At 43.6% G+C, this 16,962-nt stretch overlaps 3 protein-coding genes and 2 non-coding genes across 6 annotated transcripts in view; 2 read left to right on the top strand and 3 right to left on the bottom strand.

The window, feature by feature from the left end:
- The window catches only part of LOC115119950 (pleckstrin homology-like domain family B member 2), a 43,446-nt gene extending 35,722 nt beyond the window's left edge, over positions 1 to 7,724 (top strand). The window contains exons 14-19 of one of the 2 annotated variants that reach the window (XM_065019275.1): positions 1,798 to 1,888; positions 1,968 to 2,111; positions 2,739 to 2,958; positions 3,055 to 3,140; positions 3,799 to 3,942; positions 7,327 to 7,724. In XM_065019275.1, coding sequence (XP_064875347.1) covers positions 1,798 to 1,888; positions 1,968 to 2,111; positions 2,739 to 2,958; positions 3,055 to 3,140; positions 3,799 to 3,939 — 682 coding nt within the window. In that variant the 3' untranslated portion in view covers positions 3,940 to 3,942; positions 7,327 to 7,724. Of the gene's footprint in view, positions 1 to 1,797; positions 1,889 to 1,967; positions 2,112 to 2,738; positions 2,959 to 3,054; positions 3,141 to 3,798 lie in introns of both variants that reach the window. The other variant, XM_029648843.2, reaches the window with a different exon arrangement.
- Positions 7,725 to 8,876: 1,152 nt separating this feature from the next.
- Positions 8,877 to 16,962, top strand: part of LOC115119947 (methionine synthase reductase-like) — a 52,617-nt gene continuing 44,531 nt past the window's right edge. Inside the window, exon 1 of the mRNA XM_065019274.1 lies at positions 8,877 to 8,983. The gene's annotated coding sequence lies outside the window, so the exon portion shown is untranslated. The remainder of the gene's footprint in view (positions 8,984 to 16,962) is intronic.
- LOC115119949 (T-complex protein 1 subunit epsilon) lies at positions 10,997 to 16,936 on the bottom strand. Its single transcript, XM_029648842.2, has 11 exons — positions 16,693 to 16,936; positions 15,984 to 16,044; positions 15,650 to 15,814; positions 14,976 to 15,174; positions 14,555 to 14,747; positions 13,947 to 14,096; positions 13,647 to 13,766; positions 13,362 to 13,547; positions 13,043 to 13,180; positions 11,767 to 11,947; positions 10,997 to 11,414 (listed from the first exon to the last, which is right to left on the bottom strand). Exons 1-11 carry the CDS (start codon positions 16,795 to 16,797, stop codon positions 11,287 to 11,289), a joined length of 1,626 nt encoding a protein of 541 aa, XP_029504702.1. The 5' UTR covers positions 16,798 to 16,936; the 3' UTR covers positions 10,997 to 11,286.
- Positions 14,320 to 14,451, bottom strand: LOC115119952 (small nucleolar RNA SNORA49). The gene has a single exon (XR_003862066.1). It is a non-coding gene; the product is annotated as a small nucleolar RNA SNORA49 (small nucleolar RNA).
- Positions 15,278 to 15,411, bottom strand: LOC115119951 (small nucleolar RNA SNORA49). The gene has a single exon (XR_003862065.1). It is a non-coding gene; the product is annotated as a small nucleolar RNA SNORA49 (small nucleolar RNA).

Genomic DNA, 16,962 nt, shown 5'->3' with positions numbered 1-16,962 from the left:
AAGTGTATGTTTATCTGTTTTTTAAATCTAATTTTACTGTTTGCATCAGTTACCTGATGTGGACTAGAGTTCCATGTAGTCATGGCTCTATGGGGTTCATCTATGTAGTACTGTGTGCCTCCCATAGCCTGTTCTTTGACTTGGGGACTGTGAAGAGACCTCTGGTAGCATGTCTTGTGGGGTAAGTCTGGGTGTCTGAGCTGTGGGTCAGTGGTTTTAACAGACAGCTTGGTGTATTCAACATGTCAACACCTCTCACAAATACAAGTAGTGATGAAGTCAATCTCTCCTCCACTTTGAGCCAGGAGAGATTGACATGCATGTTATTCATGTTAGTCCTCGTTGTACATCTAAGGTCCAGCCATGCTGCCCTGTTCTGAGCCAATTTTCCTAAGTCCTCTTTGTGACACCTGACCTCACGACTGAACAGTAGTCCAGGTGCACCAATACTAGAGCCTGTAGGATCTGCCTTGTTGATAGTGTTAAGAAGGCAGAGCATCGCTTTATTAGTTGTTTTTGGACATTTTTTTAAATAAAATAGTCACTCCCTGAGTCAATACATGTGAGAATCACCTTTGGCAGCGATTACAGCTGTGAGTCTTTCTGGGTAAATCTCCAAGAGATGTGCAAACCTGGATTGCGCAACATTTGCCCTTTATTCTTCAAAAAATTGTCAAATTGGTTGTCGATCATGGCTAGACAACCATTTTCAGGTCTTGACAGATTTTCTAACTGGTTTGTCATAACTAACTAGGCCACTCAGGAACATTCACTGTCTTCTTGGTAAGTAACCAGTGTAGATTTGGCCTTGTGTTTTAGGTTATTGTCCTGCTGAAAGGTGAATTCATCTCCCAGTGTCTGGTGGAAAGCAGACTGAATCAGTTCTTCCTCTATAATTTTGCCTATTCTTAGCTGCATTCCATTTCTTTATTTATCCTGAAAAACTCCCCAGTCCTTAACAATTACAAGCATAACCATAACATGATGCAGCCACCACTATGCTTGAAAATATGGAGAATGGTACTCAGTGATGTGTTGTATTGGATTTCCCCCAAACGTAACATGTTGTATTTGTGTCAAAAAGTTAATTGCTTTTCTACATTTTTTGCCTTGTTGCAAACAGGATGTTTTGAAATATTTGTTTTCTGTTTTTGTTTTCTTCTTTTCACTCTGTCATTTAGGTTAGTATTGTGGAGTAACTACAATGTTGTTGATCCATCCTCAGTTTTTTCCTATCACAGCCATTATGGGGTATTCAATGTCTGCTTTAAAAAAAACACTAGTATTGCACACAGTGTGAGTCCATGCAACTTATTATGCGACTTGTTCTACTCCTGAACTTATTTAGGCTTAAAGTGGTTGAATACATTTCAGATTTTTTTTTCCCTAATTCATTTGTACAACTTTTGAAAAACCTAATTCCACTTCGACATTATGGGATATTGTGTGTAGGTAGGCCAGTGACACTATCTCATTTTAATCCATTTTAAATTCAGGTTATAACACAACAAAATGTGGTAAAAGTCAGGGGTGTGAATACTTTCTGAAGGCTCTGTGTGTCTTTGTGTGCATTGTTCCCAGATGGTAGAATGTGTTTGTGTGTGTTCCATGGGAAGAACAAGCCTCATGCTGCATCGTTCCCAGATGGTAGAATGTGTTTGTGTGTGTTCCATGGGAAGAACAAGCCTCATGCTGCATCGTTCCCAGATGGTAGAATGTGTTTGTGTGTTCCATGGGAAGAACAAGCCTCATGCTGCATCGTTCCCAGATGGTAGAATGTGTTTGTGTGTGTTGCAGTGCCAGCACATCTAATGTGACCAGACTGGAGGAGATGGAGCATCTACTGAGACAGGCCCAGGAAGAGAAGAACCGCCTCATAGAACACAAGGTAACACACACACACACACACACACACACACACACAAAGAACTCCAAGATGTGTAAAGTGTGTGTTGTGTCTGGTGCAGGAGCAAGAGATGGAGTCGCGCAAACAGGCTCTGGAGGAGGAGAGGAGGAGGGAGCATCTGGAGAAACGACTGCAGGAGGAGACCAACAGACGACAGAAACTCGTCGACAGGGAGGTGAAACTACGGGAGAAACAGAGAGCACAGGTGAGACTACGGGAGAAACAGAGAGCACAGGTGAGACTACGGGAGAAACAGAGAGCACAGGTGAGACTACGGGAGAAACGGAGAGCACAGGTGAGACTACGGGAGAAACGGAGAGCACAGGTGAGACTACGGGAGAAACGGAGAGCACAGGTGAGACTACGGGAGAAACGGAGAGCACAGGTGAGACTACGGGAGAAACGGAGAGCACAGGTGAGACTACGGGAGAAACGGAGAGCACAGGTGAGACTACGGGAGAAACGGAGAGCACAGGTGAGACAGGTGAGACTACGGGAGAAACGGAGAGCACAGGTGAGACTACGGGAGAAACGGAGAGCACAGGTGAGACTACGGGAGAAACGGAGAGCACAGGTGAGACTACGGGAGAAACGGAGAGCACAGGTGAGACTACGGGAGAAACGGAGAGCACAGGTGAGACTACGGGAGAAACGGAGAGCACAGGTGAGACTACGGGAGAAACGGAGAGCACAGGTGAGACTACGGGAGAAACGGAAAAAGAGAGAGAGCAAGCTAAATAAAATTATATTCAAAAGTCAAGCGAAAACAGTAGCTCTCCAGGATTATAGGTTTGGTGACCATTTGAGTAACCTTCAACCCCTGTCCCATCAGTCCCGTCCTCTGACGCGTTACCTGCCGGTGCGTAAAGATGATTTTGACCTGAGGGCCCATATAGAGTCAGCGGGCCACAGCGCTGAGACCTGTTTCCACCTGTCCCTCACGGAGAAGATCTGTCGAGGATTCCTGGTCAAGATGGGGAGAAAGATCAAGACCTGGAAGAAACACTGGTTCGTCTTCGACCGCAACCGGCGAACACTCTCCTATTTCTCAGGTATAAACTGGATGGTGACCGTGGAGTGTCAAGAACTCGCACTTTTCTGATGTGTGTGTTAACAACAAGTCTGTGTGTGTTTTGTATGTGCTGCAGACAAGCACGAGGCCAAGCTGAAAGGGGTCATCTATTTTCAAGCCATAGAAGAAGTTTACTACGACCACTTAAAGAAGGCACACAAGGTACATGTTGCTCCCATAGAGTCTATTTCTTCTGATCTAGGTCATTTCAAAATGGTTCAACTTTCTCTCTCACCTTACTCTGCCCCTCTCTCCCCCCTACAGAGTCCTAACCCCTGTCCCTCTCTCCCTCCTCCAGAGTCCTAACCTGCGCTCCTCTCTCTCCAGAGTCCTAACCTGCGCTCCTCTCTCTCCAGAGTCCTAACCTGCGCTCCTCTCTCTCCAGAGTCCTAACCTGCGCTCCTCTCTCTCCAGAGTCCTAACCTGCGCTCCTCTCTCTCCAGAGTCCTAACCTGCGCTCCTCTCTCTCCAGAGTCCTAACCTGCGCTCCTCTCTCTCCAGAGTCCTAACCTGCGCTCCTCTCTCTCCAGAGTCCTAACCTGCGCTCCTCTCTCTCCAGAGTCCTAACCTGCGCTCCTCTCTCTCCAGAGTCCTAACCTGCGCTCCTCTCTCTCCAGAGTCCTAACCTGCGCTCCTCTCTCTCCAGAGTCCTAACCTGCGCTCCTCTCTCTCCAGAGTCCTAACCTGCGCTCCTCTCTCTCCAGAGTCCTAACCTGCGCTCCTCTCTCTCCAGAGTCCTAACCTGCGCTCCTCTCTCTCCAGAGTCCTAACCTGCGCTCCTCTCTCTCCAGAGTCCTAACCTGCGCTCCTCTCTCTCCAGAGTCCTAACCCGTGTCTGACGTTCAGTGTGAAGACTCATGACAGGATCTACTACATGCTGGCCCCCGCTCCTGAGGCCATGAGGATCTGGATAGACGTTATCGTCACCGGGGCCGAGGGATACACTCAGTTCATGGTGTAGAAGGTGTGATGTGGCCAGGGCGGAGGGACACACTCCGTTAATGGTGTAGAAGGTGTGATGTGGCCAGGGCGGAGGGACACACTCTGTTAATGGTGTAGAAGGTGTGATGTGGCCATGGCGGAGGGACACACTCCGTTAATGGTGTAGAAGGTGTGATGCGGCCAATGAGAAGGGACACATCCAGTTGACGCTGTAAGAGTGGTGCTTCGGCCAGAGTGGAAGGATACGACCAGCGTGCGGTTCCGGGGCCAGGACTAGATCCTCTCTTTTCTCTGTGACTCAAATGGACGGTTGTTCTTATTTCTGTATTTTATTATTTGTAAAACTTTTTTCTAAGGAAGAATTATCCAACCGCTGCATTAACTCTCGCCGGTAACTCTACTGGGATTGGCCAGTGTTTTTATGCATCATTATGTTGAAAAAGTGATTGGTTGTTGATTAACTAGGGATGTACATAGCAACCACAGGAGGTTGGTGACATATTATGAGTCGTCCTCACCTCAGCAGTCTTCACTGATAGCAACATGATGTGCTTGAGTAAACAAACAAAACAGAACAGTCATTAAACTTCCTGGTTGTATAGGGATCAAGTTACTGATATTTACTCAACCTTTATGTCCTCTGTTGTGTCCTCCAGTGTAGCCAGAGGTCAAATCATCTCTGCATGGAGTGTCTGGCTAGCCAGGGGTTGATGCGGTATTGGGCATTAACCTCTCTGGGATAATGCCAGGGAAAATGCAGAGCGCCAAATTCAAATAAATTACTATAAAAATCAAACTCATTAAATCACACATGCAAGATAGCAAATTAAAGCTACACTTGTTGTGAATCCAGCCAACATGTCAGATTTCAAAAAGGCTTTTCAGCTACAGCAAACGATGCTATTATCTGAGGATAGCACCTCCGTAAACAAAGAGAGAAACCATATTTCAAAAATAAAATACATGCCTTACCTTTGACGAGCTTCTTTTGTTGGCACTCCAATATGTCCCATAAACATCACAAATGATCCTTTTGTTCAATTAACTTCTTGCGTCGAGCCATTCCGGATCCGGTATCGTGACTACAGCCTCAAGTCATTACCATAACGCAACGTTAACTATTCATGAAAATCGCAAATGAAATGAAATTAATCTATTTGCTCTCAAGCTTAGCCTTTTGTTAACAACACTGTCATCTCAGATTTTCAAAATATGCTTCTCAACCATTGCAAAACAAGCATTTGTGTAACAGTATTGATTGCTAGCGTAGCATTTAGCGTTAGCATTCAGCAGGCAACATTTTCACAAAAACCAGAAAAGGATTCAAATCAAATCATTTACCTTTGAAGAACTTCAGATGTTTTCAATGAGGAGACTCAGTTCGATAGCAAATGTTCCGTTTTTACAAAAAATATTATTTGTGTTGACAAATTGGTCCGTTTTCTGCGTCACGTTTAGCTACGAAAAAAACCTGTATCCAGGATTGTGTAAATCTATCCGCAAGCTCATTAGCATAACACAACGTTAACTATTCATGAAAATCGCAAATGAAATGAAATTAATCTATTTGCTCTCAAGCTTAGCCTTTTGTTAACAACACTGTCATCTCAGATTTTCAAAAATATGCTTTTGAACCATAGCTAAACAAGCATTTGTGTAACAGTATTGCTAGCCTAGCATAGGATTATGCCTCTCTTTCACCATGCAACATTTTCCACAAAAACCAGAAAAGCATTCAAATAAAATCATTTACCTTTGAAGAACTTCAGATGTTTTCAATGAGGAGACTCTGTTAGATAGCAAATGTTCCGTTTTTACAAAAAATATTATTTGTGTCGACTAATCGCTCCGTTTTGTTAATCACGTTTGGGTAAGGAAAAATAAATAAAAATAAGTCATTAAAACGCTAACTTTTTTCCAAATTAGCTCCATAGTATCGACAGAAACATGGCAAACCGATGTTTAGAATCAATCCTCAAGGTGTTTTTCACATATCTGTCGACGATAAAATCTATCGTGGCAGTTTATTTTCTCTTCTGAAGAAATGGAACGCGCATGGACCTACAGATTACGCAATAATTTCGACACAGGACACCGGGCGGGACACCAGGTAAATGTAGTCTCTTATGGTCAATCTTCCAATGATATGCCTACAAACACGTCACAATGCTGCAGACAATGGGGGGAAACGACAGAGAGCGCAGGCTCATTCCTGGCGCATTCACAGCCATATAAGGAGACATTGGAACACAGCGCCTTCAGAATCTGGGGCATTTCCTGTATGAAACTTCATCTTGGTTTCGCCTGTAGCATTAGTTCTGGGGCACTCACAGATAATATCTTTGCAGTTTTGGAAACGTCAGAGTTTTGTCTTTCCAAGGCTGTCAATTCCATGCATAGTCGAGCATCTTTTCGTGACAAAATATCTTGTTTAAAACGGGAACGTTTTTTATCCAAAAATTAAAAGAGCGCCCCCTATCTCGAAGAGGTTAATTCCGTCGATATATATCCAAAATGTCCATTTATTTGGCGCGTTTGATCCAGAAAAACACCGGTTCCAACTTGCTCAACGTGACTACAAAATATCTCAAAAGTTACTTGTAAACTTTGCCAAAACATTTCAAACTACTTTTTTAATACAACTATAGGTATTTTTTTAAAGTAAATAATTTATCAAATTGAAGACTGGATGATCTGTGTTCAATACAGAAAGAAAACAAACTGGAGCATGCTTTCTGGTCATGCGCCTCTATCTAACAGTACACTTCAAGTGACCCTCGTTCAAGATGGCCGTACTTCTTCATTACACAAAGGAATAACCTCAACCAATTTCTAAAGACTGTTGACATCCAGTGGAAGCGATAAGAACTGCAAGAAAGTCCCTTAGAAATCTGGATTCCCAATGAAAATCCATTGAAAAGAGTGACCTAAAAATAAAAAAAAAAAAAAATCTGAATGGTTTGTCCTCTGGGTTTCGCCTACTAAATAAGTTCTGTTATACTCAGACATGATTCAAACAGTTTTAGAAACTTCAGAGTGTTTTCTACCCAATGATACTAATAATATGCATATCTTATCCTCTGGGGATGAGTAGCAGGCAGTTGAATTTGGGCATGCATTTCATCCGGACGTGAAAATACTGCCCCCTGTCACCAAGAAGTTACTGTGCTTTTTAACCATTCAACAAAAAAAAGAAGAAAAAAAAACATTTGAATGATATCATTGGCTGATTTTATCATGTAGTTATATTGTATTTATGCTATTGATTATCAATCCATGTATCTTTATTTCTGCATACAGAAAAAAAAGCAAGAACATATTGTGCCTTAAAGTGTTTGGTCCTTTTTCTTGAAAAGAGAATTATCATATGGTATTGATTTGTTTTGATTTGATTTACCTTTCACAGAGGAGCCATGTGCTCAGAACCAGCAGTATCACATGAGAACCACTAGAGGGTGATATTGTCCTGGATTCAGACTGAATCCTGGTCCTTTCTCCAGACACGGGTGTAAAGGCACATTGTGTGTGACATTGTGTTCACACACGGTTACTTTGGGAATTAGAGACCTTCAACTAAAGCGGTCTGAGAGAGCCTCAGATATAAGACACCTGCTATGAGAATATCAGATATAAGACACCTGCTATGAGAATATCAGATATAAGACACCTGCTATGAGAATATCAGATATAAGACACCTGCTATGACATCTTTGGCACTGTTTGCTGTTTTAGTTGGCATTATCAAGTTCTTGATGATTTTGTTTTTTCATGTCTGTAACACACATTAAAGTATCATGCAATGGCTCACAATTCTTACTGTATATGAAGGGAATGTGCCACATGGAATCTCTTCAGAAATGTCTATATTATGTCTATTTCAGAATGAGGGGTGCTGTAACTCTGCTAGTGTTTGTTCTGTCTGGGGCAGGGGCTCAGGGAGTGTGTGTGTGGTGGGGGTCAGAGAATCAGTGGTGGAAATAGTATTGAATTGTCATACTTGAGTAAAAGTAAAGATACCTTAATAGACAATGACTCAAGTGAAAGTCACCCAGTAAAATACTAGAGTAAACGTATTTGGTTTTAAATAAATTACAATTGACAAACTAAGCATGCGTATTTAGTGAGTCCTCCAGATCAGAGGCAGTAGGGATGACCAGGGATGTTCTGTGTTTAGTGAGTCTGCCAGATCAGAGGCAGTAGGGATGACCAGGGATGTTCTCTGTTTAGTGAGTCTGCCAGATCAGAGGCAGTAGGGATGACCAGGGATGTTCTGTGTTTAGTGAGTCTGCCAGATCAGAGGCAGTAGGGATGACCAGGGATGTTCTGTGTTCAGTGAGTCTGCCAGATCAGAGGCAGTAGGGATGACCAGGGATGTTCTGTGTTTGATGAGTCTGCCAGATCAGAGGCAGTAGGGATGACCAGGGATGTTCTCTGTTTAGTGAGTTCACCAGATCAGGGGCAGTAGGGATGACCAGGGATGTTCTGTGTTTGATGAGTCTGCCAGATCAGAAACAGTAGGGATGACCAGGGATGTTCGTTTGATAAGTGCATGAATTTGAATATTTTCCTGTCCTGCTAAGCATTAAAATGTAACAAGCTCTTTTATGTTTCAGAGAAAATGTAGGGAGTAAAAAGTACATTGTTTTCAGGAATGTAGTAAAGTAAAAGTTGTCCAAAATATAAATAGTAAAATAAAGTACAGATACCCTAAAAAAACTACTTAAGTAAAAATGATTTAAAGTACACAGTCTACTAGCCTTGCTGCTGAACCTGACATCTGGGCTGAGCTGAGCTGAGAGTCGTGGTGGAACAGAGAGGCCAGACAGCGGAGCTGAGCTGAGAGTCGTGGTGGAACAGAGAGGCCAGACAGCGGAGCTGAGCTGAGAGTCGTGGTGGAACAGAGAGGCCAGACAGCGGAGCTGAGCTGAGAGTCGTGGTGGAACAGAGAGGCCAGACAGCGGAGCTGAGCTGAGAGTCGTGGTGGAACAGAGAGGCCAGACAGCGGAGCTGAGCTGAGAGTCGTGGTGGAACAGAGAGGCCAGACAGCGAGGGGAAGAATGCAGGTAATTGGCATGTTCTAAATGTGGAAGTCGATTTTTAGGTCATTATAAGGTCCGTATACTTAAGCAATAAAGCCCGAGGAGGTGTGGTATATGGCCAATATGCCACGGCTAAGGCTGTTTTTATGCGCAACGCGGAGTGCCTGGATACAGCCATTAGCCGTGGTATATTATGGCTTAAACCACCCAGTTTAGAATGGAAAAATAAGCACAAGGAGCTTAACTGTCAGCCATGGGTGCCAGAGAACAAGGTAGAGGAGCTGGAGAGATAGAATGCAGGTACAGTTCACAGAAATATCAGTTTAAATTATACATTTATTTGAGTAATGTTTGATATGGTTTGTTGTTCAGTACTAACTTTTAACTAATATTTTCTTTCATGTTATGTCCAATGTAACCTAAAAATATCTACAGCACTGAGAAAATTTGAACAACATGTGCACATGTGGCAAACCGGCTGTGCGCGTTTGCCAAACTCTGAAACTACGCAGCCGGTTTGCATTCGGTGGAAACAGCGCCGCTCAAAGTGAATGGCACAGATCCATATATGGCAATGGCTATTTGCATACAGGGCTACTGCAGCTCTGATTGGTTAAGGCACGAACTGAGTCGTGCCTGTGAAAGCAACAGTCCTACTCTTAATGCACTCTGCCTACAAGAACATATTTTGCACTGTTAGTTTTGCATACTGAAACAAACTTTGCATCGTTTTGTTTCGGGATATTACATTGAAAATGTCAAATATTGCGTTGATTCGATCACAATTCCCACAGTAAAGCGAAACCTCGATAGGGTTAACTAAAAGGGAAAACGGTAGAAAGTTAAGTGAAGTTCAATCTTGTGCTTCTCTGCTTGGGCTCATATTTCTTGTCAGGTGTCCAAGTGAAGCACATGCGAAGTTTAGAGGGAGCATTGGTTATGTCAGCCCTGGAAGCTAGGGACAGCCAATGAGTGAAAACACAGCTATTAGAACACATCTTAAAGAAGAGAAAAGGATAACTCAATTCAAGTTTGCTTTTTCCATCTGTTTAAAACCACAAGGCTTAAGAGTCCAGACCGAGTTCCAGTCACAGGAGGTTGGTGGGTCCTTATTTGGGGAGGACAGGCTCATGATAATGGCATCAGTGGAATGGTATCACATACGGTTTCCAGGTGTTTAAATGCTATTCCATTCGCTCCGTTTCAGCCATTATGAGCCGTCCTCCACTGCGGTCAGTGAGAGGGAGCATGCAGGCAACCTTCCCCTATGTTAGTGTTTCCAGATTTATATGAAATATGACCACTAATTAATTACAAGTGAAGTAGTTTTCCTTCCAAAAAGTGGTAATTCACATTTCTGTGTTGGAATGGTGTGGGCGTATACCGCTGATTTGCTGCAGGAGAGACTGGTGCACTTTACAACATAGATGGCTTCATGAGGAAAGACAATTATGTGAATATATTGAAGATCATCTCAAGACATCAGTCAGGAAGTTAAAGCTTGGTCGCCAATGGGTCATGACCCCAAGCATACTTCCAAAGTTGTGGCAAAATGACTTAAGGACAACAAAGTCAAGGTATTGGTGTGGCCATCCCAAAGCCCTGACCTCAATCCCATAGAAAATTGGTGGGCAGAACTGAAAAAGTGTGTGTGAGCAAGGAGGCCTCCAAACCTGACTCAGTTACACCAGCTCCACCAGGAGGAATGGGCCAAAATTATTGTGGAAGGCTACCCAAAACTTTTGACCCAAGGTAAACAATTTAAAGGAAATACACTCAATTAGTATTTGGTAGCATGTAAACTTCTGACCCACTGGGAATGCGATGAAATAAATCCTTCTCTAATATTATTCTTAATGAAGACTGGGAATTTTTACTAGGGTTAAATGTCAGGAATTGTGATACACCTTTAACCAATATATTTAAACTTCCATCTTCAACTGTATATATATATATATTTTTTTTTACCTACAAGACTGTACTAAACATAATCAATTAATAGTATTGTATCATCAAGGGGGGGCAATCCACAAGAAAGAAATTGCACAGACCAACATTTTATTGATGACTTCAGCATTACAAGAGCTGGTGTGTGTGTGGGGGGGTTCAGTATCAAATGATAAATAACTGTACTCAGGGTTGGACACAGTGCTCAACAAGTGCCTAAAGGCTTCTCTAGATCACAGGAACATTCTAGAACTCTGCATTTGAGTTCTAGAACATTCTATAAACACAGCCATTCTAGAATGCCTCTGTTCCAGAACATTCTAAATTAGAAGAACACAGTTCTAGAAGACCAGGCCGAGCATGCGCTCAGTGGGAGGTCCCTAGTCTTCTGACTCTCCAGGGCTTCTGATGTCATCTATCTTCAGGATCATTTTGACTACCTGTGTGGCCAGAGAGATCTGCTGCTTCTTCCCATGAAGAGTCTCAATAACATGCTGCTGCTTCATGTCTGGGGGAGAGAAGAGGGTCGACATCCATAACAGATTTATTTAGGAAAAGATCTAATGCTTTATATCAAGGATGTCAAACTCATTCCATGAAGGGCCCAGTGTCTGCTGCTTTTTCCCTGTCAATTGAAGAGAACCAGATGAGAGTTCCTTACTCACTAGTAACCTTAATTCACCAAGGTACAAGGGCTGAGCAAAAACCCAGACACTTGGCCCTCTGTGGAATGAGTTTGACACGTGCTTTATATTAAGTGTTAGGTAACATTGTAAATATACCAATCTTTTGTATATCCAAATAACTTTTATTAATCTACTTATTTTATTACATTTTCCACATTGTGATTCTGTCCTTACCGTTGGTGTTGAGGTGCAGACAGTCGATGCCCAGGGCTGGGTTGGACTCCGTGACCTGCCTGGCACGGACCTCAGTCATGGTCTGGATGGAGTTGAGCCCGCTGTTCTCTGCCAGGGCCATGGGGATCACCTCCAGGGCATCAGCAAACGCACGCATGGCATACTGCTCCAGAGATGGGCACTGCAGAAAGAATAGAGGGAGAGATGAGCACATGGCTTTGTTTCATGCTACAATACAAGGTTTTACAGCCTTCAGAAACTATTCATACCCTTTGCATTTTTCAACAACAACAATTTTTTTACAGCCTGGATTTAAAATGGATTAAATGTAGACGTGTCACTGGCCTACACCCAAAACCCCATAATGTCAAAGTGGAATTATATTTTTCTACATTTATACAAATGAAATAGAAATTACAAGCTGAAATGTATTGAATCAATAAGTAGGCAAGCCTAAATAAGTTCAAGAGTGAAAATGTGTTCAAGTCACATAAGTGTGCAACAAAATTTGAATGACTGACTATCTCATCCCGATACCCCACACACACAATTATCTATAAAGTCCCTCAGTCAAGCAGTGAATTTCAAACAGATTCACCCACAAAGACCAGGCATTTTCCAATGCCTTGCAAAGGGCACATATTGGTAGATGGGTAAACATAAAAACAGAATAACCCATTGAGCATGTTGAAGTAACACCATCCGAAGTTAATCAATACAATTTGCTCCAAACATACAACACCACCGAGAACCACTCTCCATATTTTCAAGCATAGTGGTGGCTGTGTCATGTTATGGGTATGCTTAATTGTTAAGGACTGGGAAGTTTTTCAGGATAAAAAAAATGATTACTAAGAGTTAGTTTTTGTTTGAAAATCTATGGGAAGATCTGAAAATGGCTGTCTAGCCATGAACAATAACATCTTCACAGAGCTTGAATATTTTATTCATTATGGGCAAATGTTGCACAATCCAAGTGTGCAAATCTCTTAGAGACTTATCCAGAAAGACTCAACAGCTGTAATCGCTGCCAAAGGTGATTCTAACATGTATTGTCTCAGGGGTTTGAATACTGATCTAAATTAAGATTGTTCACTTTTTCTTTTAAATGTAAAATGTTCCAAATGTGTAGATCACTGACAAAAAAAAAAGACAAAAGACAAACCCATTTATTCCCACTTTGTAACAACAAAATGTGGAAAATATTTAGGGCTGTGAATACTTTCTAAAAGGTACTGTAGATGTTTGACCGGTGTGTTAATGGTGTACACTGTACCTTGTCAGCGGCCTGGTTGACGGCGAGGGCACAGGCGATCTCAGAGGCTCCGCCCCCGTACACGATGCGGTTGTCCCTGACCAGGTTACGGATGACACACAGTGCGTCATGCAACGCGCGCTTAGCCTCCTCAATGATCTGACAGGGAAATAAATACAAATATACAAAACAATGGGACAGTTAATGCTGGGCTGCAATTAAAGCACACCGACAGCTCTCCAGGACCAGAATTGTCCACCCGAAAGAGATATCTCTGAACTGTCTACATAAACCGATTATCAGTCCCCTTAGCATCGTCAAACACTAGCAGTCCACCCACCATCTTGTTTCCTCCGCGGATGAAGATGGTGACTGCCCTGGAGTTCTTGCACTCCTCGATGACCAGCATGCGGTCCTTGGTGGTGCCGAAGCAGATCTCCTTGACGACGCCGGCTGAACCCAGCTTCTCGGCGGTCAGCTCAGAGAACCGTGGCACGATGCGGCCTCCTGTCGCTATGGCAATCAGCTGAGGCAGGGTGAAACGGAGGTTAGCAACGCAGGAATACACGGAGGGAAAATAAACTAACATTTCGCAGCTGAATGACATGATGTCCGCGTGTCTCACCTCGATCTCAGGTCCTCCGACCCAGCGGATGGCGGGCAGCTCATTCTGCAGCAGCAGGTGGTTAGCCTCGTCGTCGAAGCCCCACTGGCAGATGGCCAGGTTAGCGCCAGTATCCTTGATCTGAAAAAAAAAAAGTTACAATGACATTCAGTCAACTCTTATCTATAGTTTAGATTATATTTAATTAAATGAGGGTCCTTCATATACACATCTTCCAGTTAGTATGTTCCTGTCATTCAGTCAGCCTATCTCTACAACACAGCTGCTAAAGGGAAGTTATAAAAAGGTTGTGTGACTGACCTGTTTGATCATCTCCAGGAACTTGTCCTTCTCGTACTTCTGCAGGGCCTTGTATTCCTCCACACAGGTCACATCCAGCTTGTGCTTGGTCTTGGGCTTAGGGGGCTCAAACGGGCAGGTCAGGATGGCCATCTTTGTGTCTTTCAGGAGCTGAGGGGAGAAGGAGTAAAGGAGATGGTTGTAGAAGATAACTGGATGATTTACCTTGCTAAATACGATTTAAAAAGGGAGTGCTTTAGACTTGGATGGGCTAAAATAATTGTATCTTTAACCCACTGTTCCTAGGCCGTCATTGAAAATAAGAATTTGTTCTTAACTGACCTACCTAGTTAAATAAAGGCAAAATAAAATGTAAAAAATTAAATCTACAGAAATTGTCAGCTCTCACAAGCCCCATGTAAGACGAAGATCCTAGATGAGAGGTGAGAGAGCCGTGGTGCTGTATCCCCTGTCAATGTCAGAACACTCCACTGGGAACAGAGTGACTGGTGTAAGGGAGGGGAAGAGGAGTAACACACACTGCATCCTAGGTTTACATCGGAGGTGACAGCATAGGCGTGCTAACACTATGGCTGAGGCACCGCTGCCGTCTGTGTGTGGTTGTGTACCTTGGGCATCTGAGGGTGGCTGAACTCCTTGTCTACGATGACTCCCTTGATGAGCTGGGTGTCCTCCAGCTTGCCTCCCACCTTGCCCTCCATCTTGATCAGCTCAAAGTCCACGTCCTTACGGTTCATGTCCGCCACCGTTAGGACGGCGTTCACCGCGATCTCCGCCATCTGTCTGTGGCAGCGGTTGATCCTGAAAGAAGGAAGATGGGGAGAGAAATGTATGAGACCTCATGAAACCAACGGTCAGGTTCATAAATTATACACGTATGCCATCACATCTGGGCCAAACCAATTTGTGCAAAGAGCTCAAAACCCTACACCACGTTGCCATGCCAATAGCAAGCTGGACCATAACTGACATTTCTGAAAGTTGTCATGAAAACCACACAAAAAAGCACCAACTTCCAGTAAAACTCACACTTTGGAACCTAGTGTGGTCATGGCGGTCTGGATGAGCGGCTCTGTGTTGCTGGGGTCGTAAGGAAAAGTCTCGCTAATCTTGTCCAGCTGCGCGATGGCAATCTTGGCGGCCTGGTCGTAACCGTCAGAGATACGGATGGGGTGGATGCCCCTGTCCAGCAGCTGCTCTGCCTCCTCCAGGAGAGCACCAGCCAGCACTGGAGGGGGGGGTTTGTTTGGATGAGTGTACCAATATGATTCTGCATTGATTAACAATTGTATCATAGAAAGAATTGCAGGTAATGTGCATGGCTTTCAGAAATTGTCAGCTCTCTCACAAGCCCCATGTAAGACAAAGATCCTAGATGAGAGGTGAGAGAGCCGTGGTGCTGTATCCCCTGTCAATGTCAGACCACTCCACTGGTGACAGAGTGTCTGGTGTAAGGGAGGGGAAGATGAGCACTCTGCAATTTTAATCCAATGTCTGGATTGGCACAAAAAAAAGTAACCAGGAGTAGTCTACCATCCAATGTTTTTTAATTTTTAAAACTAGGTAAGTCAGTTAAGATCAAATTCTTATTTACAATGACAACCTACTAACAGGGTAGAGATGCAATAGACCCCAATTGTTTAATTAATAAGCTAATGAGTCAAAGATCAATCTGGGAGACTCAAATATATAGGGGACCATACCAACGACTCCGGTGGTCCCATCTCCAATCTCGTCGTCCTGAGACTTGGAGAGCTCCACCATGAGCTTGGCGATCTGGTGGTCCACATCCATCATGCTGAGGATGGTGGCTCCGTCGTTGGTGACAGTCACCTCCCCATCCCTGTCAACCATCATCTTGTCCAGGCCTAATGAAGTGAAGGTGGGAGGTTAAATGTACTTCCAAGATGAATATGTAGCCTTAGGTAGCTGTTACTGTGTTAAGTAACCAGAGGGGTAGAGCACACAAAAATACTAGCAGTGGCTTTATCACAGCGCTGTGAATGAATAAGCTTCGGTGTGGCTGTTTGGGCTTACCGTTTGGTCCTAGTGACGTCCTCAGCGTCGAGGCAACCGCCTTTGCTGCCATGATGTGAGACTGCAAAACACAAAAGCAAACCTGGTGAATTTCTTCACTGCGGCTAAGGGAGGGATGCTGCAGGAATGATCAACTAGGTAGATGGCCATGTCCGTGCAAATTAATGTTTGACAACTTGACGTCGGTCAAACTCTCAATCAGGGTCAAGAAGCAACTGACAAACCTTTCATCTAGATTAGACCGCTAACTTTGGCTAAGCTACTTAACTAGCGAACTAGTTAACGTTAGCTGCATGACAGCATACGCACGTTCAACAAAACCAAACTATGAATTACACTTTATGTATTATTCATCATAACTAAGTGAGAAAACACATAACGTATGATAACATTAACTAGTTAAATGATTCCATTGTTTATTTGACAACCAGCCGCGACTCACTGGCCTCTTCAGAAAATAAGCACATGGGCAGACTTAGCATGCCGTAGCTAATCGGCTAACTAGCCAACTTGTACAACATAAATGAAAGATAACATTCTGAGCCAATCAAATGGTAACTATCAATCCAGAATAACTAAAAATACTTGCTAGCCAACTAAACTAAGTGGGTCTGAAGTTGCAAAGTGTTTTGCAAATGTGCCTTGGTAAGATGCTGAACCATGAATGAAGTGCCATGCTAGCTAACGGGACCTGCTAAATCCATTGTACCTTTAGTGCATCAAGGCCCGATAAGCGAGTCTTCTTATCCTGGTCTTTGATGATGATGAACGGCCGTCCATACTCATCGAACGCGAGCTGCCCCATAGCGGACATTTTTGGCTGAAATACGGCGACACTTCAGAAGTGTCCAATGGCTGAAATTCAGACTATTATCGGTGAAAAAGTGGAGTGTTGCTGAACACTTGGTCGCACGGGTCTGCCGGCGACTTCTGGAAGGATCTCAGGGCGGGGAGGGCGAGACAAAGTGGGGAGGGGGAG

This window comes from Oncorhynchus nerka, linkage group LG6, assembly GCF_034236695.1.
Source record: "Oncorhynchus nerka isolate Pitt River linkage group LG6, Oner_Uvic_2.0, whole genome shotgun sequence".
Lineage (NCBI taxonomy): Eukaryota > Metazoa > Chordata > Actinopteri > Salmoniformes > Salmonidae > Oncorhynchus > Oncorhynchus nerka.
The sequence above is the reverse complement of the archived record's forward strand: the minus strand, read 5'-3'. Positions and strand labels throughout refer to the sequence as shown.